General features: G+C 50.6%; 1 protein-coding gene across 1 annotated transcript in view; it reads right to left on the reverse strand.

Annotated features, from left to right (window-relative positions):
• BCORL1 (BCL6 corepressor-like 1) overlaps window positions 1-25,666 on the reverse strand; it is a 76,471-nt gene that overhangs the window by 19,422 nt on the left and 31,383 nt on the right. The window contains exons 5-11 of the mRNA XM_011988841.1: window positions 22,291-25,554; window positions 17,326-17,491; window positions 15,494-15,574; window positions 13,096-13,485; window positions 9,621-9,847; window positions 3,866-4,087; window positions 985-1,151 (exon numbers count right to left, since the gene is read on the reverse strand). Coding sequence (XP_011844231.1) covers window positions 985-1,151; window positions 3,866-4,087; window positions 9,621-9,847; window positions 13,096-13,485; window positions 15,494-15,574; window positions 17,326-17,491; window positions 22,291-25,554 — 4,517 coding nt within the window. The remainder of the gene's footprint in view (window positions 1-984; window positions 1,152-3,865; window positions 4,088-9,620; window positions 9,848-13,095; window positions 13,486-15,493; window positions 15,575-17,325; window positions 17,492-22,290; window positions 25,555-25,666) is intronic.

Below are 25,666 nucleotides of genomic sequence, written 5' to 3' on the forward strand. Positions count from 1 at the left end.
GGAATTTCCCAAAAAATACAAAAAAAGGGGGGGTGGGGGGCAGCTGTAGAGGGATACGAACTGCAGGCCCTGGGTGACTCCCTGAGAGCAGAGATGAGCAGAATGGTTCCACACGCCAGGCAGAATCCAAGTGGAGCCCCCTCCTGCATCTGCAGCTCCTGTCTCTAAGTTGCCCAGGAAGTAGGCTCTCTGGTAGAACAGAGGAGAATGGGTACAATTTCTCCAAGACACAGCAGGTATATTTTTCTTACAGTGTCTAGAGATCAAATTTTAAAAATCAAATCTGGATATTACCCTCAGGTCAACCTCCCAGTTCCTATTCTGTCTGAGACAGGTCCCCCACCAGGATGAGTTGAGGGAAGGCCGAGTGGTCTTCCTGGTGACAGCTGCACATGATGCGATGATCCCTAGACAACCGCAGCCTCCCCTTAATAACTGATGTGGTCTGGCCATCTGGGCACTAACTCATTGGCTCCTGCCCTAAACTGGTTCCCTCTCGAGCCTATAGAAGTCTTTCCAAAACTCCTCCTGTCAAGGCCTCTCTGCAACTCGCAGTCTGGTGTGCTACGAAGGTTCAGGTTGAGGCAAGGTCTTTATTTTTTTACTTTTTATTTTTTATTTTGTTTGAGACGGAGTCTCACTCTGTCACCTAGGCTGGAGTGCAATGGTGTGGTCTCGGCTCACTGTAACCTCCGCCTCCTGGATTCAAGCAATTCTCCTGCCTCAGCCTCCTGAGTAGCTGGGACTACAGGCACGTGCCACCACACCCAACTAATTTTTGTATTTTTAGTAAAGATGGGATTTCACTATGTTGGCCAGGCTGGTCTTGAACTGCAGACCTCATGATCCGCCCGCCTTGGCCTCCCAAAGTGCTGGGATTACAGGCGTGAGCCACCATGCCCTGCCAGCAGCAGGTAAGGTCTTTTGAGAGAGAGGCTGAGCTGGGAGTGAGGGCAGGACTCGGGGGAGATGTAGCCCTCTTGCCTCGTGCCGTCCTGCGCGCTGCAGTTCACGTTGGCCCCGTGCTCCAGCAGGATGTTCAAGATGTCGGTCCAACCCCGGGAACAAGCCTCATGCAGGGCTGTGTAGCCAGCATTGTCACGGTGATTCACGTCCTCACTGTCTTTCTGGAGGCAGTAGAGAACAACATCCTGTGGGGACAGGGACAACTCCATGAGCAAAGAGAGGGCTAATTCTTGAACTTATAGAACCCTGAGACTCAAAGCTCCCCAAATATCTGAGGAGTCTCCGAGCCTGCTCTTTATAGCAGGGACACACCTCAAAATCTTTCATTAACAACATCAGTCCTGAGCCGCTACTGCCAGCACCCCAGCTCTGGGCTGTTTCCTTGGCAGCAGAGAGACTTCTTTTTTTTTTTTTTTTTTTTTTTTTTTCCCGAGACAGAGTCTCACTCTGTTGCCCAGGTTGGAGTGCAGTGGTGCGATCTCTGCTCACTGCAGACTCTGCCTCCTGGGTTCGAGTGATTCTCCTGCCTCAGCCTCCCAAGTAGCTGGGACTACAGGCGCACACCACCATGCCTGGCTAATTTTTGTATTTTTAATAGAGACGGGGTTTTACTATGTTGGCCAGGCTGGTCTTGAGCTCCTGACCTCAGGTGATCCGCCCACCTTGGCCTCCCAAAGTGCTAGGATTACAGGCGTGGGCCACCGTGCCTGGCCTGGAAAGACATTTTTTTATGGCCAAGGACACTCATCTGGGTGGTGGTATTTGAGGTGAGGTCCTCAGAGAGGCTGACCTGCCCACCCAGAGCTCAAGCACTCAGATCTCGACTCCCTGAGCCTGGCAAGCCAGCCCCAGACCAGGGAAATGAGATGTGGTGGACAGCACAGTTTCTGGTGGCAATTCAAGAATAAGGAAGACAATTGTTTTAAGGACTATCCCTGGATGCGGGTCTCGGCAGGACCAGTGTTCAAGCCAGGACAGTCAGTTCTAGCCCTCCCCTCAAATCAGGGTAATCCAACAGGCCAGGTGCAGTGGCTCATGCCTGTAATCCCAGCACTTTGGGAGGCCGAGGCGGGCAGATCACCTGAGGTCAGGAGTTTGAGACCAGCCTAGCTAACATGGCGAAACCCCCTCTCTACTAAAAATACAAAAATTAGCCTGGTGTGATGGCAGGTGCCTGTAATCCCAACTACTCAGGAGGCTGAGGCAGGAGAATCCCTTGAACCCAGGAGGTGGAGGTTGCAGTGAGCCGAGATCGCGCCATTGCACACCAGCCTAGGCGACAGAGCAAGACTCCATCTCAGAAAAAAAAAAAAAGGATAATCCAACACTGCCATTCATCCACACTTTAATGACTGCCTTCCTTGGGTTGAGATGATGAAAGGACTACAGGTGGGACCCCAGGGACTTGCAGCACCCTAGCTAGCATGGGCTGAAGCTGGGTGAACGAGGTGAGGAGGGGAGAGGCTGGCAGCATTAATGGCTGCCTGGCTTTCCAAACAACGGCCCCACAGCTACACCACTGCCAGTCCTCTCTGGGGCACTGGGGAGATGGGCCACTCCACCTTTCTGCCTGACAGCTCACAGGCTAGCTGGCTAGAGTGACTGTGTGTGCAGCCTGTGTCGGGGGTGCTGCTGCCTGTATATAGAAACTGTCAAGCTCCTTTACCTGAGAGAAAGCATAAGGCTTCCCACCCTCCTCACCAGTGCAGATGTTTGCCTTTTCCCCAAGGCCTAAGAGGGCTCCTTCCACCCTCCCTGACAGGCTGCCTTAGTGCTCCAGCCCTGTCCGATTGACCCCCCCGATGGTTTCCTGTTTGCTGGTTTTGCCCAGGGTACAAGACAATTAAATTAACCTTGACGGCAAGGATTGGTCTTCATTTTTGTTTTAGGTCTCCCTTGGCAGCTATCCAGGCACCCACACTAGGTGCTTATGAAAGATGGGCTGCTTGCCAGTGAGACACTGTCACGTCAGCTCCCCAGGGCTGACCAGTCTGGCTGGGAGTGTGGCTGGTGTGAAACAAGTCAGGTATAGGGATGGAAAGCCTTAAAACCAAAGGCTCACTCTGTAACTAACCCAGCAACTCCACTGCTAGGAGCAAACCCTGAGGAAATAATCCATATGGTAGGTAAAGATACACACTCAACAAAAAGTGGGGAACAATGGAAACGTCCAAGGTGTAACTGAATTATGGTGAATGAGTCAGTCTTCCACCTACCCCAGCACTTGGGAATCAAAAGACCTTGGTTTGAATTCAGACTCATATACGTAGTAGTTGAGTGATCTTGGACATATCATTGAACACTGCAAAGCCTTGATTTTCTCACCTATAAAATGGGGATAATAAATCTACTCCCTCGGCTTACTGTGAAGATTAAATAATATAAAGTAATCAGGCTCTTAGCATGACAAAAGAAGTGCTCAATAAATGCCAGCTTCCTTTCTTGCCTTTTTTCTAATCTATAGGGAAGTAGTATAAGGTGGGGTTAGCTCAGCCTCGCCCCTCAAACATGATCCTGGCCCCTCTGAGAGGCAGAAATGAGGGGAAGCTGGAGGAGGAGATGAAGAGTGAGCAATAAATCACCCCTTGTTCCTTTCTGAGTTGGGAAACCACCATACAGAGAAATTCAAGACAACGTGGATATCCAAAAATTGCGTTTCTGGTCTAGGAATATACTGCATGATACCGTTTCAATTGCATTTATCCCAAATTGACATTCAAACAAGTTTGCATTCTCACATACTGAGATCCGAGTGATGAGGGGCAAGGCAGTCCCAGGGCAATCTGGGGTGTAGAGGGAGGCCAGCCTGGGTTCAAGCACCAGAAGAGCCCAGGGAGAAAAGCTTCTTCATAGATGCTCAGACCAACGGCGCCCTGTGGTCGGTGGAGAATTCCCTTACCTTATAGCCAAGACGTGCCGCCCTCTGCAGGAGGGTCTCACCAGCATTTTTGTTCACTATGAGCCGACGTGCCTCTGGGGGGATCTGCCGGGCTGTAGGTGACTCCGAGGCCTCCTCTGAGCTGGCACTTCGGGACTTAGAGGGTGTACATGGTTCTGTGGGTTTCACTGGGGTGGGAGATTTGGGAGATCGTGTCTTCTGCTGGCTCCAGCGACCTTTGCCCTGGAAAGCAGAGATGCAGTCCTAGGTCAGGTCAGGCCAGGCAGCTTATCCATCCACCAGGGTCATCACTGCCTTCAGCGGCCAAGGCCATCTCACCTTATCTGTGTCCATGCTGTACTTTGCTTACACTACCCCAAATGGCCGAGACTACTGTCAGGTTTGAGGCCAGAGGCTGGGCCAGGCGCTAACCATGTGAAGTCTCTCCAGGATCAACACAGGTTCCCGTGAGTTTCTAGCCGGTGGGGAGATATGAAGAGGCTCAAATGCTCAACCCCATAAACCAAGGAATGCCACGGGAATTGTAAATCAGAGATTGAGGGGATATCCCAGCTTCTCTCAAGACTCTGCATGCCTTCTTTACCTGCCTCAATCACCATTTATTGAGGCTTTTACAAGTCCTGTCTGTAAATAGGCAGAAGCAAACTCTGAGAGTGAAGAGAAATGAGACAGCTATCTTTTTTTTGAGACCGAGTCTCACTTTGTCACTGAGGCTGGAGTGCAGTGGTGTGATCTCTGTTCACTGCAACCTCTGCCTCCCAGGTTCAAGGGATTCTCCTCCCTGAGCCTCCTGAGTAGCTGGGATTACAGGCATGTGCCACCACGCCCAGCTAATTTTTGCATTTTTAGTAGAGATGGGGTTTCGCCATTTGGCCAGGCTGGTCTCGAACTCCTGACTGCAAGTGATCCGCCTGCCTTGGCCTCCCAAAGTGCTGGGATTACAGGCATGAGCCACCATGCCAGGCCAGCTATCTTTGACTAGTCACAGCTGCTAAAGCTTCACACTTGTAGCAAAAAACCTTCCTTCCACATCCAGCCCTCACAGAATGTTCCCATCTTCCATCACACTGTGTCCCCATATCATACTCAGACCCCCCTGGGGTGGCAGAAAGATCTAACGCAGACCTGGGTTTGAACCTTGTCTCTGCCATCCCCTAGCTACAAGATCTGGGGCAAGGCCCTCCCTCTCCGAGCCCCATTTTCTTCCTTGCAGGGTCTCTGAGATAATGAACAGGGAACAGGGTAGGTGCTCACAAAACACTAGGAGAGGCTGGGAGTGGTGGCTCATGCCTGTAATCCCAGCAGTTTGGGAGGCTAAGGCAGGCAGATCAGTTGAGGGCAGGAGTTCAAGACCAGCCTGGTCAACACAGTGAAACTCAGTCTCTACTAAAAATACAAAAAATGAGCTGGGTGTGGTGGTGCACGCCTGTAGTCCCAGCTACTCGGGAGGCTGAAGCATGAGAATCGCTTCAGCCCGGGAGGGAGAGGTTGCAGTAAGCCAAGACTGCAGCACTGCACTCCAGCCTGGGTGACGGAGTAAGACTCTGTTTCAAAAAAAAAAAAAAAAAAAAAAGAAAGAAAAGAAAGAAAAAAATGCCAGGCATGGTGGCTCACACCTGTAATCCCAGCAATTTGGGAGGTTGAAGCGGTTGGATAACCTGATGTCAGGAGTTCGAGTCTAGCCTGGCCAACATGGTGAAACCCCATCTCTACTAAAAGTACAAAAAATTAGTCGGGAGTGGTGGCAGGTACCTGTAATCCCAGCTATTCCGGAGACTAAGGCAGGAGAATTACTTGAACCTGGGAGGTGGAGGTTGCAGTGAGCCCAGATAGAGCCATTGCATTCCAGCCTGGGCAACAAGAGTGAAACTCCACCTCAAAAAATAATAATTAATAAATAAATAAAAGAGATTCTCAACCTGGAGTTGATGCTATAATTGGATGAAGCTTTGGGGGGCACTGGGAGAGGTGGCATACTTTGCATGTGGGAGAGACAGGAATCACTGGGGAAGGCCAGAGGGTAGACTGTGGGAGTCAGCCTCTAAGATGGCCCCAATGATCCCCTGATCTTCATGCTCTTATGTACCCTCCTCCTACAGTAAGTAGGGCTGACCCGTGTAACCAACAGGAGACTGCAGAAATGACAGTAGGTGCCTTCTGAGGCTAGGGTCTAAAAGACACTGTGGTTTCTGCCTTGCTGTCTTTTGGATCACTCGCTGTGGGGAAAGCCAGCTGCCGTGTCCTGGGGACCCTTGAGCAGCCCGTTGGAGAGATCCATGGGGCAGGGAGAGGAGGCCTCCTGCCAACAACCAGCATCAATATGCCAGCCATTCGAGCAAGCTACCCCAGCAGTAGATCCTCCAGTCATGCCCTCAGAGGAATACTGCCCTGGCTGACACCTGACTGCAACCTCACGAGAGACCCCAAGCCAGGTCTAGCTAAGCCCCTGAATTCCTGACCCCAAGAAACTGTGTGAGATAACATATGCTTATTGTTGTGTAAAGCTGCTAAGTTGTGAGTCATCTGTTATACCCCAATAGATAACTAGTATTTCTGACTTATCCAAACCCCTCAGAACATCAAGGTCTCACTTCAATCCTCTGTCTTCTACCATATTCCACAACACTCTAGGCCCTCTTCCTCTGTGTAGCCAGAATACCAAGTCTGAACCACGTAATCTGATGCCTCACTTTCTTCTTTCCATCCAGTTTCATGCATAAGTCTCACCTCTCCTGCTAGATTTTAAACTCCTTGGGGACAGGGTTCATATTGTCATCATTTTTCTGTTCCTTACAGCACTTAACTCAGGGCTGGACACATTATTATTATTATTTATTTATTTTTTGAGACAGAGTCTCGCTCTGTCACCCAGGCTGGAGTGTAATGGCACGATCTCGGCTCACTGCCTTCAAGCAATTCTCCTGCCTCAGCCTCCCAAGTAGCTGGGACTAAAGGCACCCACCACCACGCCCGGTTAATTTTTGTACTTTTAGTAGAGACAAGGTTTCACCATGTTGCCCAAGCTGCTCTCAAACTCCTGATCTCAAGTGATCCACCTGCTTCAGCCTCCCAAAGTGCTGGGATTACAGGCGTGAGCCACCATACCTGGCCACATTATTACAACAAATATTTGTTGACCTGTTTCAAGCCAGCTGTATACAGAGCCCTGGACGGCCAGAACAGTTGCCTAAAAAGATATTGAGTCAGGGAAGGAGCAGTAGAGAAGAGAAGATGAGGGCTCAGGGCATTTGTTTCCTCTGGTTAATCCCAAGACAGCGAGAAGCCATGATCAGTCCCCATCCTGAAAGGGCAGAGAGGTACAAGCCTTAGCAGGAAGGCACTAGCTATGAGGGTACAATGCTGCTTTATCTCCAGGAGGATAGAGTGTACAATGGCAGGACTGGAGGATGCTGGGTAAAGTACCAGGGTTTCGCTAAGCCAAGCCAGGAACCAAAGGGTGACTCTCCTTTCTGGGGGCCAAAGCTGCCAGAAAGCAGCAGCGAGGCAAGTTGCCTGGGAGGGGGAGGAGCAAGAACAAGTGGGGGGACCCCTCCTCCCCTCCTTCCCCCTGGCTCTGAGCCCCTGTGGGAAGAAGCCCTTGGCCAATGCCCCGCTTTTAGTGTTGCAGGAGCGTTCCCCGCCCTCCCCCACCCTTGCTTCCTGCTACAAAGCCCCATGCCATGGGGGCAACCGGAGCAGGTGGTGGTGGCTGGGAGAGAAAGGAAGGTGGGAGGGAGAAAGGAAGGTCATGGGGAGGGGCAAAAACCTCTCCAGGAGAACACTGCGGCAGACACACTGCCAGGCAGAATAACCAGACAGAAGCATGTGAGTGTGCTGCTGAATCTTGGGCGCTGGTTACCTTTGTGTGGGCTGGGGCCATCCATCTGAGTGTCTGGGGAGGAACGGGGGAAGGGGAGGGGAAGCAGGAGCCTGTGACGCCCACCTTTTCCCAGTGCTGCTTGTGGTGGCGGCATTTTCTGTCCAACTGCCCCCCTCCCCCAGTGTCTCCCGGATACAAACAGAAGCCACCCATTCAGAGCCTGAGAGACATATGGAACGAGCCAGGGCTCCAGAGGCAGACAGGCCTATTTCACATCCCAACTGCATCACTCAGGAAACCCAGTAACCTCACACCAGTCCCTTAACCTCCTTGAGCCTCAGTTTCCTCACTACAAAATGAGTATAATAAAGGTGCCTACCTCCCAAGTGCCACTGTGGGAATTAAGAGCGATAATGTGAATGAACTGCTTGGCACAGACCAGAGTTCCCTGCTCTTTCCCTGGGCCCCTGTCCTCCCACTCTGGGGGGTCAAGGGAATGAACGTTGCTACCCTGCCATGCCATGCTTCTATTCTCTCATTCTTGCTTCCGCCCGAAGCACAATGATGCACAGCAACCCTCGGAGAGTACTTTATGGTTATCAAAGCCTGTCACAGACATTGCTTCCTTTGTTCCCCCAAGCACCCTTGTGAGACAGAAAGGGCAAGAAGCAGCAGCTCCATTCTTCAAGATGAGGAAATAAGCTTGAGTCTTGTCTGAGCTGGAAAGAGGTTCTGGGAGGGGGAAGGGGAAAGGAGGGGAGACGAGCACCTGGGGCTCCCACCTCTTGCCAGTGCCATTCGGGGATCCCAGTAAGAATCATGACCACCAAAGCGCTAGGCGTGATGGCTCACGCCTGTAATTCCAGCACTTTGGGAGGCCAAGTCAGGTGGATCACTCGAGCTCAGGAGTTCGAGATCAGCCTGGCCAACACGGTGATTTTTTGCATTTTTGTACTAAAAATACAAAAAATAGCTGGGCGTGGTGGCGGGCGCCTGTAATCCCAGCTACTCACAAGGCTGAGGCACGAGAATCGCTTGAACCCGGGAGGCGGAGGTTGCAGTGAGCCGAGATCGTGCCACTGCACTCCAACCTGGGCGACAGCGCATGACTCTCTCTCAAAAAAGAGTGAGAGAGAGAAAAAAAAAGAAGAATCACGACCACCAAAACAAGCTGAAGATGGGCTTTTGTTTTTGGCTGTCAATGACAAATACATATTATGAGTATACATTTGAACCTGGACCCTCACTTCTCTCAAATGTAAAGTTCACCCAGGTTGAGGACTGATTTTTCCTAAGGTTACAACATGCAACCTAACACCAATGGCATGAACATCAGACCCAAAAGAGATGTTGATTTGGGATGAGGGTTTTAGGAATGCTTGCCTGGCCATTGATTGGTAACTGCCCACCCACTGCCTCCTATGCTTCCATGAGAAGCTAACGAACTGGGGAGCAGGGGAAGGGAGAAGTAGCTAGAATCTGGGCCCCAGTGGAATTCCTTCAGCCTCACCCTCAATCAACCTTTGTCTGGACCTTACAATCCTTCCTCCTACAAGTTGTTTTCTACCTTGATTGACTCAGAATGTCTCATGATTGGTTTCCAGTAAGTTAAACCCAGACAAAAGCTTCTTGATTGGATGTTAACAAGCTACTCAGGCTAACATCCTGCCATATTCTTTAATTCTTCCTTAACTCAAAGAAGATCTAAAGATTGTAGAGGAAAAGTCATCATGGGCCAGAACTTATAGTTAACTATAACTTTAGTTCTCATTCTTCAAATCCACCCCCAACCCTTCGAGAACTAGTTTGAGAATGCCTTACTAAATATGGGTTAATTTGATCCTCCCCATATCCCCCCATCCCTCCCTCCCTCCTGCCTCCTCTGCCCACCTCCCACACACACACCTTATACAATACCCCTTGACGGCTACGCACCTTTACCTCTTCTGAGACGGTTGCCATGTGCTTGGTCTTGCACTTTCGTTTTCCTGATGGCTTTTCTGAATTTTCAAGGCAGGCTGGCTCCTCCAGGTTATTTGGGAGGAAACCATTTGGTGAATCCGAGATCCCCTGGGCTTTGTTGGGCAAGAGAAGGTTCCTGTTCCTGAGGCGGTGCTCCAAACTTTGGGAGGAGGAAGTCTTCTGCTTACGGGCCTTTAAATCTGAAGGCAAGAAACAGGAAAAGAACGGACGTCAAAGAAATGGAACACAGAAAAGCAATGCCTTCCTCTAAGATGAATCAGAGGACTTTGGGGATTAGAACTGCAGTGCAAAGTTGTATAACTATCAGCTATCGATATCCAGTGCAGTGCTGACTATTCCACTAAATGCCTCTTGAATGAACATACCATACCTCAACATCGAAGTCCCTCCTCTACAAGCAGGAGACAGCTCCCAGCCCTGCCAGCAGGGAGCGGCCCATCTGGCTAGCCCTAAGATGAGGGTAATTTTAACAGGATTTTACCCAGAGCAAATCAGAATTTCTTTTCACTTTTTTCCCCATTCCCTTTGTCTCTTTCTCCAGTCCCATATGAAAGCAAATCTGGCGGTCCTGCTGACATTAAGTATCAAGTACATGGGGAACAGGGAGGAAAAGGTAGAAGGCTGCCTTCATGGCCTCAGCTCTACTCACCTGACTGTCCCATTTGTCACTCTCCGAGGACACAAAAATCAAAGCTACAGGAACTCCCTGAAACTAGAAGGTACCATGAGCCTACTTAGCTGGCAGTCAAGGGCAGAAACCTGCTGCCCTTTCTGGGTGAAAATCAAGTCACTGGTGTCACTAGAACACACCAGCAACATCTCTAATTTAGCCACAGCTTGCTGAACAAAGCACATTCTAATTTCAAAAAGGCCTGCCGGGAACTCCATTATCAAGAGCTTCATCCCACAGGGTCCGTCCTAACCCTGTGTGTAGGGGCGACTGATTGTGTGTTTAGCCTCGTCTCTCAAGATTAGTGCTGCTTGGCTTGGCCGTCAATTGTGTGATTGGCTGGGCTCAAGTCCTAATTGCTCTGAGCCTCAGTTGCCATATCTGTAAAATGGGGAGAATATAATCTACATCACAAGAGTGGTATGAGAATGAAATAAGGTAATACATGCAAAATCCCTTTCAAAAAGTGTTATAACAAGTAAGGCATCATTATTCTGTTATTTAAGCACAAGCTCTTGAGGTGGACCCATGCCCGTGTGTTTTCCTCCCCACGAAATGAACACCATGCCTAGCAATTAGTGAAATGAAGGGACTGAGATTGAAGAGTTCTCAACTCGCCTCCCCCAACCCTGACATGGGCTCTCACATGTGACATTGCCAAAGGCAGATCCAGATGTGGGAGCCATCATTCCAGCATGAGGAGTTGGCTGCAGCTTATGCACAGTTCCTGGAAGGCCAGCTGTCATGCCACCCCTTTCTCCCAACTAGCCTCAGCCCACTAGTGGGGCCCCATAGCCTGTCCAGGAATTGCAGTACTACACGGTCTCTAATAGCACTTCCAATCAGAATGTTCTAAACTCGGGCTTTTGATGCAACACATTTGGGCTGAGACAAAAGAGGAAGGAACAGAACCATGCCTTGTGAGGACTCCAGGAAACATGAAGAAGTCGTATTACAGTGTTCAATGCTACAGGCAAAGAAACAGCCCACCTTGTTTATCCAGGGCAGGGCAGGCTCGGGTGTTTATTCAATTACAGAGAAGTGAAGGCTTTATAAGTAGCCTACAAAGGACCAGACAGCGGAGGTGGCAGGTGTGTGAGTGGAGGTGGCTCTGCCTACCTGCTCCGCGGGTCAAGATGGGACATAACCAAAACCAGGATGAAAAGAAAGTCAGGAGGCTCAGACAGAAGTGTAACCTGCCTCATTTTGGCCTTTGCCAAATTCCTGCATGAAGATGCCATCATCAGATCTGGAGGAAAGTGACCAGACCACGTGCCAAATCCAGCTGCCTCAATGCAAAACCCTTAGACACATCCATGGAGGAAGAATGACCTACGTTCCAACAACTGAAGCTCCCCCCAAATCAAGTAGGATGCCTTGATTGGTGGTGTTCTCTGCATTACTGGAGGTGTGTTCATGAAAAGGCTGGCTGGCTACCTGTCAAGAATGCTGTGGAGATCTCTATCTCTGCATTGGGTGGCAAACTGGACCAGGCAACCTTGAAGGTCCTTCTGGTTCCAAGCGCCAATACGTTCCACAGGAAGCTTCCATGCTAGGAAACCAGGTGCCATTAGAGAAGATTAGGTGATACACAAAAGCTCCTCTTCATCCTAACACAAGTGGCTGAGGCCAACAGCTTGACAACTTATTCCTGATCAATCTATTATTGCTCTAGCAGAAGAAAGAGAAAATTGTTCCCACTCTGTCACATAGTTGATGAAAATTAGCTCAATTACTCTCTTGAACGTAGAGATGGGTATCATATATATCTCCACTTAAACAGAGCCGGAAATGAGGTTAAGCCGTCTTTGCATTATAGCAAACCTGGAATCTACTACCCACTCAATATGAGGTTATTCAGTTTTAGCTAAAAAGGAGACAGCGGATGTTTACTGGCAGCTCAGGATGAATACATTATAGGAGGCAATCAATTGCTGCTTCCAGGGTAGAGGTCAGAGAACGAGAGTGAGAGACAGAGGTGTTCTTATAAAACCCAGAGATGTGCTTTTTGCTTATTTAGAAATCCACTATAGGAATGGGCCTGAACAGTACTCAGTGGAACATACTGATACTAGCGTCTTGTGACAGTCTGTGCCTCCAGGATGGTATTTCACAGCATTTGATGTGATCAGAGAAAGCCTGGTTTTCTCTTTGGGCTGCCTGCCTTCTTAACTCAGGTCCAACAAAAATGATGCCACTTTGGGTCACCTCAAAGCTTCACTCCGTCTCTGAATAATCACTGTGGCTTTAACGGATAAAGCAATGCTGTGCCCGTTTCTACTTGAAGTTCTTCTGTTGGTTTGAAGAACCCACTGTACTTCTTTTTAGCTTAGAGGCTGCAAGTATCCCAGGAAAGGCAGCCGATGCCCTCTGTCTTCTTGAACCCAAGATTCTAGGAGAGCGAACCCGTCCTCCCAAAAGACTCGACTCCCTCAAGCCAACCAGAGAACTCCCTGGTATCCAGTTGTCCCATGCCAAGGATGTCACCGTGGCCTTGCCCACAGGTTCAGACTTCTATAAGAAACTGGAGGGCTTGGGCCTTCATGTCCTCTGCTCACCTGCAGGCCAATCCGAACTCATTCAGTGTCAACCCAAAGCCAAAGGCTGGGAGCTGGAGTTGAGTGACCCCCTCTGGCAGCTGGAGATCATAGCACCGGGTTTCTCTGGGTCCCGAAGCCTTTGGCTGGCGTAGAGATGCCCGAGGGTTCCCAGAAGCCAAACAGGCTGCGGCGACAGCAGAGCCCTGGCCAGCCTTACCTGCTCTCCCTTTCCGCCGCTGCTCATCTTCTTGCTCCGTCAGGTACTCCCCAGTCTGATATTTTCGGCTCTTCTGCCGTCTTCGTTTCTTCCTCTTCAGCAGGCCCTCCTCCTCCTCTTCCTCCTCCTCCTCATTGGTGTCCCACATTTGCCGGGCAGCCTCTGTCCTCCAGGGCATTTCTCGGGCTCGCCACAGGTGCCTTCGACCCTGGCTCAGCAGAGACTTGTCCTGGGCATGGTGGCTGCGATACTGGGTGTCCCGTTGGGTCTTTCTCACCTTTCGACGCTTAGCTGGGGTGGGGGTTACCTCTTCTTCTTCTTCTGTGGGGAAGACTTCCTGGCTTCCCATGTCACTGTCTGCCATGCCAGCAAAGGAGCTACAGATGCTTCCTGTGGACGGGATGTACAGAGGATGGTCAGGTACTTCTTCAAAGGACAAAGCATGGTGTCGAAGTGAATGCCCTGGACTAGGAGTTTGAAGGTCTGGGTTCAAGTTCAGGCTCTGCCAGTAATAAGCTGTACCCTTCGGGAAAGTTCCTTCAGTGCAGTCTCCTCATCTATAAAATGGGGATACTGTTCTCCCCTTACTGACCTCACAGGGCTGTTTTGAGGCTCAAATAAGATCTTTCACGCATATGTGCTTTACAGAGTCCAATATACCAGACAACATCAAGTATTAAAAACATACACCCTTACTCATCCACGTTACAGTGTTACCTGAATTCACACCCAAAACGCTTGCTTAGCTCTTATAAGGTGCCAAGTATTTTGTGAAGGGCAGGAGAGGGCCACGGGTCCCTGGGAAATCAGGGGCTAGGAGAGGGCAATTGGGGTCTCAGACAGGGCAAGGGAGGACATACTCCTTTTGTGGCACTGCCAATCTTGGGGACAGAGCCACCCAGGCCAAGCAGAATCATCACAAGAGAAAAGTCTCAAGAAAAGCAAAGCAAGAAGGAGTCCCTTTCCTGTGATCTGTGAGAGTCTGGTTGGGTCACGCCCAAATGCACCCAGGCACGCCCACTTCCCTTAAATTGACCCCACCTCCCCCTGACTTGCCAAGAGTTCAGGGGTGGAGCTTCCTCCCAGGCGCCTCCCTCCACCGGGTTGTAGCTGTTCCTCACTGCTGGGCAAGCGCTTCCCCCTCCTCCCCCACCACCCCAGGATGGATGATACCTTTCCTGCCTTCCTCAGCCACCTTGCCAAGAGGACATTTTCTCTGTCCACTCTTTCCTTCAACTCTGCTAACAACAAAAGTACATCCTAAATTGGCCTGGTTTCACACTACAGGAGATTTGACACCTTCCTCCTCGGAAGCAGCTGTGAGATACCACCATCTTTCTCCCAAGGCCCAGCTATTAACTCAACAGTCCCCAGACCCAAGCAAGGTCAGCAGAAGAAAGAAATGGTTCGAGGCAAATAGAGTAAGTAGCCTTTGACCAAAGCTTCAAGTTAGTCAGACTGCTAAAAGACAGCAAATAACAGCATACTTTCCGTTATATAGGCCAGGCAAAACAAAGTGCTCTGGTTAATCTAATATTCTGGTTAATACAGAATCATCATAGAGATCACAAAGGAATCACCAATTTCCAAAGAATCAAATACGGTACAATGTGTTTAACACTAAAATGGAACTGGCTGTAATGTAGTCGCTCTTTGATAATTCAGAGGACACTTCAGGATTTTGCAAGGCCTCCAGGCCATCATTATGAGCCCCAATTACCACCTCACTTGCCATGTGCTAAGGTGCTAGTTAATAGAATGTCAGATAACTGAGTTTACACTATACCTTGCTTCCCCATTCTATCCAATTCGCATGGAAATTGGGTGAATGGGGCAACCATCTCCAGCCCTGGATACCAGTGTGGAGGCTAGCAGAAGGTAGTGGTGGCTAGAAAGGGCTAGCTTCTTTTAGTCCCTGGAGGTTGACCAATACAAATTCAGGGAGCCAAATGTGATTCTGCCAGCCCTGACGATTCAATGACTTTTCCAATTTTGAGGATGCCTGTCACACAGGGCAATAAGACCAAGGTCAAAAGTTAAAAGTCTGTGCCTGAGATTGGCCCCAGTAATGACAAGGTGCCAAAGCTTGGAGTTGAACAGGCTTTCCTGAGTGGCACAGGCCTTACCTCTTTCCACCATCAGCTCCCAACAAGAGATGCCAAATCCCTGCTCTGAAAAGTTGAACAAATAGTCCTCAAACAGTGGGCAATATTTGAGGACTCTTTGTCCCCTGCCCCCACCCAGGGCTCTCTTATCTCTGCAAGGAGCTGGGCATTGTGGCACAGCGAATCAAATTCCCAACTTGACACCTGGGCCCATGGTAAAACTGCTCAACCAGATTTCGATCTCTCTTTTCATAGAGGATGCCTAGAGGGGCCATCACCTTAGTCTCACTCACCAGACTGACTGCGCGTGCGGGTGCTCAGAACCACAGGAATAAAGTCACGGAAACTGCTCTTTGCTTTCTTTTCCAAGGAACCTGGAGTGATGTGTGGTTTGGGGACAGAAGGCAGCAATGTTACAGTCAAAGCCTAAAGACCAGAAAGCCCACCTATAAGGCTCAGGGCGGGGAGACTGAGAAAGAGTTTGTGTTTACCCTGTGGTTACTCTGGGTTACATTTATTTGGTCCCCTTACATGACCATCACATATGTGTCTCTCGTAGACAATGTATGGTTCCAGGTGGTTTTTAAAAACTGGGAGTTTGGTCACTTTTGCTGATATCAGAAAAGGCAGTGCACAGTATCAACTGGATGGTGTGCCAGAAAGTAGGAAAGTAGGAGGCCCCACTGCCCTTAGGACTCTGAGGTTGCTGCACCTCAACAAAGTTCTGCTGGGCATGGTGGCTCATGCCTGTAATCCCAGCACTTTGGGAGGCCGAGATGGGTGGATCACCTGAGGTCAGGAGATTGAGACCAGCATGACCAACATAGTGAAACCCTGCCTCTACTAAAAATACAAAAATTCGCCGGGCATGGTGGTGCTCACCTACATGTAGTCCCAGATACTCGGGAGGCTGAGGAAGGAGAATCACTTGAACCCGGGATGCAGAGTTTGCAGTGAGCTGAGATTTCGCCACTGCACTCCAGCCTGGGTGACAGAGTGAGACTCCATCTCAAAAAAAAAAAAAAAAAAAAAAAGAAGTTCTACCTGAGCTGGAGCAGGTCACAGAGGAGGGCAACCTCAGTGAATCTTGGAGGATTGAGTGAGGCGGGAAGATGGGAACAAGGAGCCAGTGAACAGAGAAAAACGGCTAAGAACAGATCAGGCCGGACACGGTGGCTGACGCCTGTAATCCCAACACTTTGGGAGGCTGAGGCAGGGAGATAGCTTGAGCCCAGGAGTTCAAGACCAGCCTGGGAAACATGGTGAAACCCCATCTCTTCAAAAACTACAAACATCAGCCAGATGTTTGTGAGTAGCTAGTACATGCCTGTGGTCCCAGCTACTCAGGAGGCTGAGGTCGGAGGATCACTTGAGCTCAGGAGGTTGAGGCTGCAGTGAGCCGAGATTGTGCCACTGAACTCCCTCTAGCCTGGGAAACAAAGCGAGACTCTGTCTCAAAACAAAAAATCAAAACAAAACCAAAAAAATAGACCAGAAGAGGCAGGTCATAGTCATGTCAGATGGGCAAGACCATGCACCTGGACTCCTATGCTCAGGAATGCTGGGGATTCTCTCCCTGATAAGGGTGCCCAGAAACTATTAGTGGCAAAACGGACAGGTTAGGGACACATACCAGCCCCTTCATCCCAAACATTCTGTGTGTCCCTAAGTGACAATAAACGTTTAAGATTTCTCTAAACTCTCCTAGCTAACTAGCTAACTATTGATTTTTATCTTTTCAGAATGGCAGTTTTCCAGTATACCCAAAGACAGCATAATGAACCCCCATACTGTGGTTTTTGTCTAAATTCTCCTTAAACTTGTTTCTTTGAGCCTAGACCCATCGCGGGGAAATGGGTCGGCTACTGTGTTGTGGGCCTGGTGTTTGTGTCTGAAAACCACTTCCTTCAGCCTTATTCTAGCGCCCAGGGGGAGCAGAAGGGGCCCCTGATCCTTGCTCGCTCACCTTAGACTTCAGAGGGGTCAATCATATCTTCTTTCCACACTGAAGAAGTCTCACTTTTCCAGAGTGAAGGAGTCAGCACCTGAGCCCCTCTGCCCTCACCACCATGCCCCGGGGATCCCTCTGCAGGCCAGCCCAGAGGGCCAGGGCCTCGGGGCCTACCTTCCTCGTGGCCGTCGGCTCGTTTTCCTGGAGACTGGGACTCCGGCTTTGTCGGCTTCCGGTGCTTGTGCTTTCCCCTGACTCCATTGTGCTCTTTTCCTGAATCTGAAGCCCCCCTGGGGCTTTTCTTGGTGGATTCCTGGGGGTCACTGGGCAGCTTCCGGCACTGTGGAGAGGTAGAGGGTCAGGTCTGAGATCAGTTTCGCTTCTTAAGAAAGCTCTCCCAGGGTTGAGCTGGGTGTCCTGTTTCTGACCTGGAGGCATGAGCTGCCCAGAGTGGGGGACCAGGGGCAAGGGGCCGTGCGCTGCCTTCCACAGTGGGCGACAGGGGTTCTTTTGGACTGAGTCCAGGGCCCCAGCTAATCCCCGTAGGCGTCCACACCCCATCACTTTAAAGAGGTCTACAGAGTCTGCGTTCACAAGCCAGTGAATAAACACCCAAAGTCATTTTAAAAGGTGCAAAGTCAGGCCCCATACTCTCTGTACCCAAACACCAATGGAGAGACCGGCATTAAACAAAATGCCTCTTCTGCAAGTTGGGAGACTACATTGTTCAAATAACTTCACTGTGAATGGTATTGCACCAACAACTGAAAATAATTCTCAGTACAGGCCAACTCAAGAAAAATTGTCTCTTTTCACGTGTAAATTAATACCAGAAAATAGATTCAACTAAGGCAAGAAGAAAAACATGACACCGGAGCAATTCAAATATCCTCATATTTATAAAACCCAGTGAAAAGGCCCAGGCATTATTCATAATGCCACTTTATACTCTGCAGCACTTTCAGCTTGTCCAAATGCTCTCATCTCTATTATTGGATTTTATCCTCCCCACAACCCTGGGAGGAGAAGCTAATATTATCCCCACTGAACAGATAAGAAAACGGAGGCTCTAAGACAAAGGGTTGAATGACTTGTCCAGGGTAACACACAACCCCATGTGTCCACTGGCTCAGGGACTGCCACTTACCAGGCCAACCTGCAAGTTAGCACATTTGTGCTTGCAGTGAGAAAGACCCAGGACTGGGACTGGGACCTGGGGCTCCTGGCCCCCAGCCCAGGCCTCTGGGCATCAGCTCTCACTACCTATCTTCCCCGAATCACTTCCTTGGCTGCTTCAGCTTAGCTTCTCCCACGCCCACTGCCTGGCACATCTAAGAGGCACAATGGCTGTGCTCATACACTGCAAGGACACTCTCAGTCTAACAGTCACGTATTCTCATGAGCTTTGAGGTCTCTCTGTGCCACTAAACAAGAAATAGGGCAATGTAGGGATTTCCAGTATTCTAGTATGCAGGGAGTGCAGAATAAGCAAAACGTTGGAACAATAAAAGCAGGTCCGAGGAGGAAAGGAAGGGTTAAACTTGCTTGAGTTGTTTTTTCCCTAAGCTGACCCATGCCTCGCCTGCTAGAAGGTTATCGTGGTGTACCTCCAGCTAAGGGGATGGCACATACCTTACTGATGGAACATCTTTGGGGGCTGGGGCCTCCTAATTCTCTAGGGACAGGGAATCACTGCTACCCATCAAATTCCAGGACTCCTCCTATCCCATGAACTCCTCCTGCTTCTTATTTTCAGCAGAGACCTGAACTAAAAATTCAAGTTCAGTTTCCCCCTTGGCTCGCTGCCAGTTCCTACAAACCAAAGTGTTAGGAGGAGGAAAGCATTGGTTGCAAAGAGGAAGATGGGGAACTGCTGCTTAAAAACTGACCTTCAAGTATGGCAGGAGAAAAACTATTTTAAGTCAGGGGGAATAAAGTCAAATGCACATACATTTGAATATGTCCTGTTTATTTCTGAATATCATTCTTAGCTGGCTCTTTCAAATACAGGTCATTAACTTTTACTTCCTAAGACAAAAACAAGTAAAACAGAACATCTAGCAGGGTGCGGTGGCTGAAGCCTGTAATCCCAGCACCTCGGGAAGCTGAGGCGAGCAGATCACCTGAGGTCAGGAATAAAAATATTTCGCACACTCCAACTTATGCATGAAGTTGGGAGGATAGGGAGACTGTGTGAGACGAATGTTCTGGTTAACAGAGTTTTGAAATATTTTCCAAAGAATTTTCCAAGGAATGAGAAGACAATAAAATACATCCAACACCAAATGAAGCAGAACTTTCTCTCTGCTGGTGATGCAGAAGGCCCTTTAGGATCCCGAGAGGACTTGGGCAGGTGGTATTGGCAACAGGAGACTATTTTCATTCTTGGCCAAGCCCTGAAAGGGGCTGTTTCAAACAAACCCCTGATCTTAGTTTGCTGATCAACAGTTTCCTTCTCAGGAAGGTGGCATGTAAAAAAGAATGAAGTGATTTGTACTTCCAAAAAATAGACATTTACTAAATCCTTACAGGCAGTTGTGAAGAGCTGCTTCCAGGCCCCTGATCTTGTAATTTTATTCTCTGCCCTCTGCATTTGACAGTGGGCCCACTGAACTGTTCATCTAATATAGGATGGAGCAGTGCCCACCTGTCACTGAGTCATCTGTAAGACATAAGCTTCATGAGAGGCGGGACCACATGTATTTTGTTTGTAATGCTAACAGTAACAGCAACCACTAACGCTAACTGAACACCTACTATGTGCCAGGTACTACTCTACACACTTATGTATATCGCATTCTTTAATCGTTTTTAAAATGACAGCTTTACTGAGATATAATTTACTGAGACATACCATGCAATTCACTTAAGTGTAAAATTCAGTTGTTTTTAGTATAGTCATAGAGCTATGTAACCATCCCTACTTATCTAGCTCCAGAACTTTTTCATCACCCTGAATGGAAACCCAGTACCCATTAAACAGTCACTCCCCAAATCTTGCATCCTCCCCAGCCCTAGGCAACCACTAGTCTACTTTCTGTCTCCATGGATTTGCCTATTATGGACATTTTATATCATCATCTCATTTAATCTTCACAACAACTCTATGAGTAGGTACTATTATTGTCTTGTGCATAGATTAAGACACTGAAGGCCATAGAGATTAAGTAGCTTGACTAACAGCACATAGCTAGGAAGAGGTGGGGCCAAAATTCAAACCCAGGCTCTGTGTCTGGCTCCAGGGAGCATACTCCTCATCAATCTACGATACCACCCTCCTGAAGATGTATTCCCATTGCCTGGGAAGGACTGGCATACAGTAGCCATGCAACAAAAACTTGCAAAACATTCAGTGAAACAGTTCCATGGGCGGAGAGTAGAAGACAGTCAGGTGCAGTGGCTCACACCTGTAATCCCAGCACTTTGGGAGGCTGAAGCAGGAGGATCACTTCAGCCCAGGAGTTCGAGACTAGCTTGGCTAACATAGTGAGACCTCGTCTCTACAAAAAATAATTAGCCAGGTATAGTGGTACACACCTGTGGTCCCAGCTACTTGGGAGGCTGAAGTGGGAGACTGCTTAAGCCCAGAAGGTGAAGGCTGCGATGAGCTGTCATCGAGCCACTGCACTCCAGCCTGGGTGACAGAGCAAGACCCTGACTCAAAAAAAAAAAAAAAAAAAAAAAGAAAAGAAAAGAAAAGAAAGAGAGTAGAAGATAATATGGTGGTATAGCTGGCTGAAGAAGAACATGGACTTTGGAACCAGAGACCAGAGTCTGAGTTCTAGTTCTGCCATTTAGTAGCTGTGTAACTGGGTAGTGTATCCTCTCTGAGCCTCTGTTTCATTTATTTTCTCACCTGTAGATTGGTGTAGCATTCACCTCATAGGGTTACTGTAAGGATTAGATAACATATGTAGAAACACAACTCTAACGACATGAATTATTATTCTTATTACCACCGAGTGCAGATGGCAGTTACCTGCCAAATGTTATATGCTCTACTGCGTCATGACCCACGTTCCTACTTCATGTGTCTCTGACATACCAGGGTGGTTGTGAGGTTTGTGAGTTAAAAGCCACCCAAACACCTATCTCAGGGGTTCTTAACCTGGAGTCCCTGGGTGGGCTTTGGGCGATGGGGCAGAGGTCAGGTCCATGAACCCCCTGAAATTACTGGCAAAATTTCGAGGTCACGTTTCTGGGGACAAGTTCCATAGCTCTCATTAGCTTTTCGAAACGGTCTATGGTCCAGAAAAGACCATAAACTTTTGCCACAGACAAATTCACAGTGCTCTAGCCAGAAATTTGTCCCTTAGTGTACATCAACATCCAACTTGAAAGCTTGCTAACAGAACTTCAAGCTGTTCTAGATTTTCAATAAACCCTATCCTCAAATGTTTCAAGATTCTCCTTGGATCACCAGTGGCCTCTGGTCCCTTCTAGGGGACCAGGGGATTCTCATCAAGTGTTCCTGGCCCACCTTTTTGCCTAGAACTCTGCCACCATCCATAGCCTGTTAAGACCAACACCCAGACACCCAACCTGCCTTGCCCATCCAATCCCCAATGGGCCAAAACCCAAATCTGCTGCTTCGAGCATTTGAGCGGGTAGGAAACTGATGGATTAGCACAGAAGCCAAATTGGCTCTGACCCCACAAGGCTCCCAGCAAATCCCAAGCAGGCCCCCCACCAGCGGTGCAAGGAACAACCCCGTCAGAGGCCCCTGCTCTCCCCATCCCTAAGTTCTCAAGGCCAGTGTTCTCTCAGTATAGGAAAAGGAAGAATGGTTATTCAAGGAAGAGCCTGTTATTCATTGATTTCCCTCACCAATACCTTCTTCCGCTTTCCGACCTCATCTGGGACAATGGCTTCCCTACCCCAGGGACGGAATCATTTCCCACATCCTACAAACTACAAGCCAGCCTCTCCCCAGGCTGAGACACCGTATATGGAAAATGTGACCTAGGGAGGGGACAGCAGGTCATTATTCCTTTTACAAAAGCCTTCCAATCCGTTCAGTTCACACAGCTGCCCAGCAGTACTGTGTCACAGGGTAGGGGTCACAGGAGGTTGCCATCCACAGCACGAAGTAGACCAGCAGTGTCTCGGCCCCACCCTGGACCTTAGCTCGGCACTTACCTTGGGTCTGTGGGAACTCCGGACCATGGCCTTGGCTTGGGGCTGCAGCTGCTGCTCTTCGTCGTCCTTCTCTTTGCCGCACTTCATCTTCTTGGGCGGCAGAGATTCCGTCACATCATCTGGCTGCCACTTGTTCTTGCAAGCAAAGACCCCTACACTTTCCTGTTTCACTCGCGCCTGCCCGGTCTTACCCCGAACTTCAGCTTGGCCCCTTTGGGGAGCCGCTGGAAGGCCATCAGCCCGGAAGCAGGTGGCTAAATTGAAGACCACATCACCATCCACCTTCTCCATTTTCACTCGCCCCAGATCCACCTGGCTTCCAAGCTGTGGGCGCTCGGTGCTGGAGCCCCTCCTGCTGCTCGGAACCACGTCCAAGGTAAGTTCCTTGGGGTGGCTGTCGTGAGGTAGCAAAGGCAGCTCAGGCATCTTAGGCAGGTTCTGGGGGGTGGCCAGGACCAGCTCATGGGACATGTAGGTGGCCAGCACTTGGTTCTTAGGCTTCGTGTCTCCTGCCAGCTTCAGGCCACAAGCCCCCTGGGGGCCTTCCATCTTAGGAGTGCTGTCAGAGCAGAGGTGGCTCTCTGATTCCTCAGGCCCCTGATTCATTCGAATGTCCCCACTGCTAGGCTGAACAGACAGTGCCAGGGTCCCAGTCTGAGGGCTGAGGGTCAAGAGGACAGGATTGACTTGTTCTTCGTAAGGCTTGGCAGCAATCCGGCAAGTTTTGTTCTTTGTAACAGTGTCCTGCTCTGGAACAAAGGAGCCCCCAGGCCGTGGCTGCCCCTCGGGAAGTCCGTGCACGGCTTCGCTGGAGCTGAGAGATGGCACACCAGAAAACTCTGAAACAACGCTGGTGGGCCTGATGGGCGCCCCCTGACTGGGGGTCAGCTGCCCAGCACTGGAAATGCCAATGGAAAGCAGAGACGCCTGGTGGTATGGGGACCAGCCAACAGGCAGGACCTGGGTGCTGGTAGGTTTCCCATTGACTGAACACCGGGGATAAATATTTGCCGGCCCCGTGGGTTTCCACAAAGAGAGTTCCTTGGTTTGGCACCCTGGCAGCCCAGGGGCAATGCGGGCTGGGGTGTATCGTTTCACTGTGCTTGGCTGTCCCTCAGTACCAGCCTGGCTGCCCTTTTTGCCACATGTGGCACCAGCGCCCTTCGGCTCTCCTTGATCAATGATGGAGATGGGCTCCTGCTTGGGGAGATGGCGGGTGTCACGGTTGAGGCCCAGGTTGGGGTCTTTGTTCAGCAGCAGGGATGCAGGCACTGGGTTGGCCACTCCCACGTAGGTGCCAGGAATGGTGCTAATCAGCGCGGTTGAGTTCTTCACCCAGGTGCTCGGGTCTCCATTCCTCACGATCTCAGGAAATATGACAAAGGGTGAGGAAGTGGAGCCCAGGCAGGAGGTGACGTTGCTGCCGGCAGCCTGAGTCGTGCGCTGAGACCTAGACAGGACTGTGGAGAGGAGGGCCTTGCTGCTGGTGTGCACGGGGGTCAACACAGGCATGGGGGGTGTCTTGCGCTGGTTCGGCAATGGAAGCTTCTGGCGGTTGGACTTGGAGGACAGATCAAGGGGCATCTCGCTGCACTCAGGTGGAGAGGCCATCTCTCGTTCCAGCTGTGGCGGTGACTTAAGAGGAGAGAAGGTAACGGAAGTCCCTTCTGTTTGCTGCTCGGTGCCAGTGGGCATCTTGGAGGGGTGTGGTGGGGCTGAGCTCCCACTGGGGGCTGGCAGCAGAGGCTGTGGAGTTGGAAGCACCTTGGCAGAAGCAGTGACGAGGGACGTATCTGCCAAAGGCCCAGGGACTCCGTCGGGTGCAGGCTGGGTGGTGGTGCTACCGGATGGGGAAGTGCAAGGGAGCCTGTTCACCTCCAGAGACACCAGCTTGGAATCCGAAGTCAGAGGCCGGGCCACAGAAAATGCGTACGGGTAAGAACGGAGCTCTGGGGAGGCTAGCACGCCTGGGAGACACCTGTCCTGCAGGTAGGACGGCAGGACAGGGAGTGTAAGAGTGGAGGAGACCCCTAGAGTGGTTGGCAGTGTGGCCACACTGAGCGGCTGCCCACAGCTTGGAGGTGGGATATATACCAGCGGCTGGCTCGGGGTCAGCACTGTCCCTGGCTGAAAGGACAGGGGTACTTTTTGCATAGCTGGTGCCTGAGCTGCAGGAAAGCACACTCGACTCAAACTGAAGGAGGCCGGGATGGGTGCAGAGGTGGGAATGGCAGCTGGCGTGGCAGCAGGCATGGGTGTGGGGGCTGGAGTAAAGATGGGGGCTGGGGTGGGTGCAGGCACCGGCGTGGGAGCAAAGGCGGGGATGAGGGTGGGGGTAGAAGGTGGGCCGGAAGACGGGGTTGGAGTGGGCATGGGCACAGACGGAGGGGCAGGGGCCGCTGGAGGTGTGGATGCCGGCATGGGAGCCAGAACCGGAGTGGGGACGGGAGCGAGAACCAAGGTTGGAGCTGAAGGGGGCACAGGAGCCTGGATGAGAGCCAAGGGAGGAGCTGAAACTGGGACTGAAAGCGGGGCAGGAGCTGAAGCCGACAGGGGGACCGGGCCCGAAGGGGGAGCAGAAGCTGGCACAGGCACCAAGACCGAGGCCGAAACGGAAAGGGGGTTCGAGTCAGAGATGAGCGTGGGCACCGACGGTGGCGCCGGAGCCAGAGCCGGGACAGGTGCTAAGGGAGGGGAAGGAGCTGGAACTGAAGTGGCAACTTGGACTGGAACAAGCCCTGAATGGGGGACTGGGGCAGGGACGGAGAGGGGAACCTGGAATGCATCTGGAACAGAGGGGGGGACAGAGGCTGAACCGGGAGCAGGGGGACAGATAGGGGCTGGCAGAGGACTAAAGTTAGTGGTAACCAGAGGCAGGGTCCCCTCCACAGGGACTCCGGTTCCCAGAGTTGCCAAAATGAAAGTATTCTTCTCTCCAACACCTTGCCGAGAGTCCAAAGCCTTTACTCCAGCAGGCGAGCAGTCAACCTGTTTGCTCATTTGGGTGTTGAGTGGAGTCCAGGAGCAGTCGGCCCTGCTGTTGCTGGCCTCGGCGCTGTCAGATGAGGGAAGCTTGAGCCCGTCTCCTGGGCTGCTCAGGGGCACCAAGAGGCCCTCGGCCTCTGCCACGTTCCCAGCATAGTCCATTTTTGGCTGGGGATCGTCAGGCTTGTCTTCTGACTTGTGCCCAAGTTTTTCTGTAGCACTGCCATCTGGGTCTGCCCCCCGGGCATTGCTGCCACTTCCAACTGCCGTGAGCTCCACCTGCAACGACAGGATAGCATGCACATTTCAGCCAGCTCGCTGAAGATGGTGCAAGTGTTCTGAGAGCCCTGAGAGGCAACTGCTGGTCTTCTCTGCAACTCGACCAACCAGG

This window comes from Mandrillus leucophaeus, unplaced genomic scaffold (genome assembly GCF_000951045.1).
Source record: "Mandrillus leucophaeus isolate KB7577 unplaced genomic scaffold, Mleu.le_1.0 Scaffold339, whole genome shotgun sequence".
Classification (NCBI taxonomy): Eukaryota; Metazoa; Chordata; class Mammalia; order Primates; family Cercopithecidae; genus Mandrillus; species Mandrillus leucophaeus.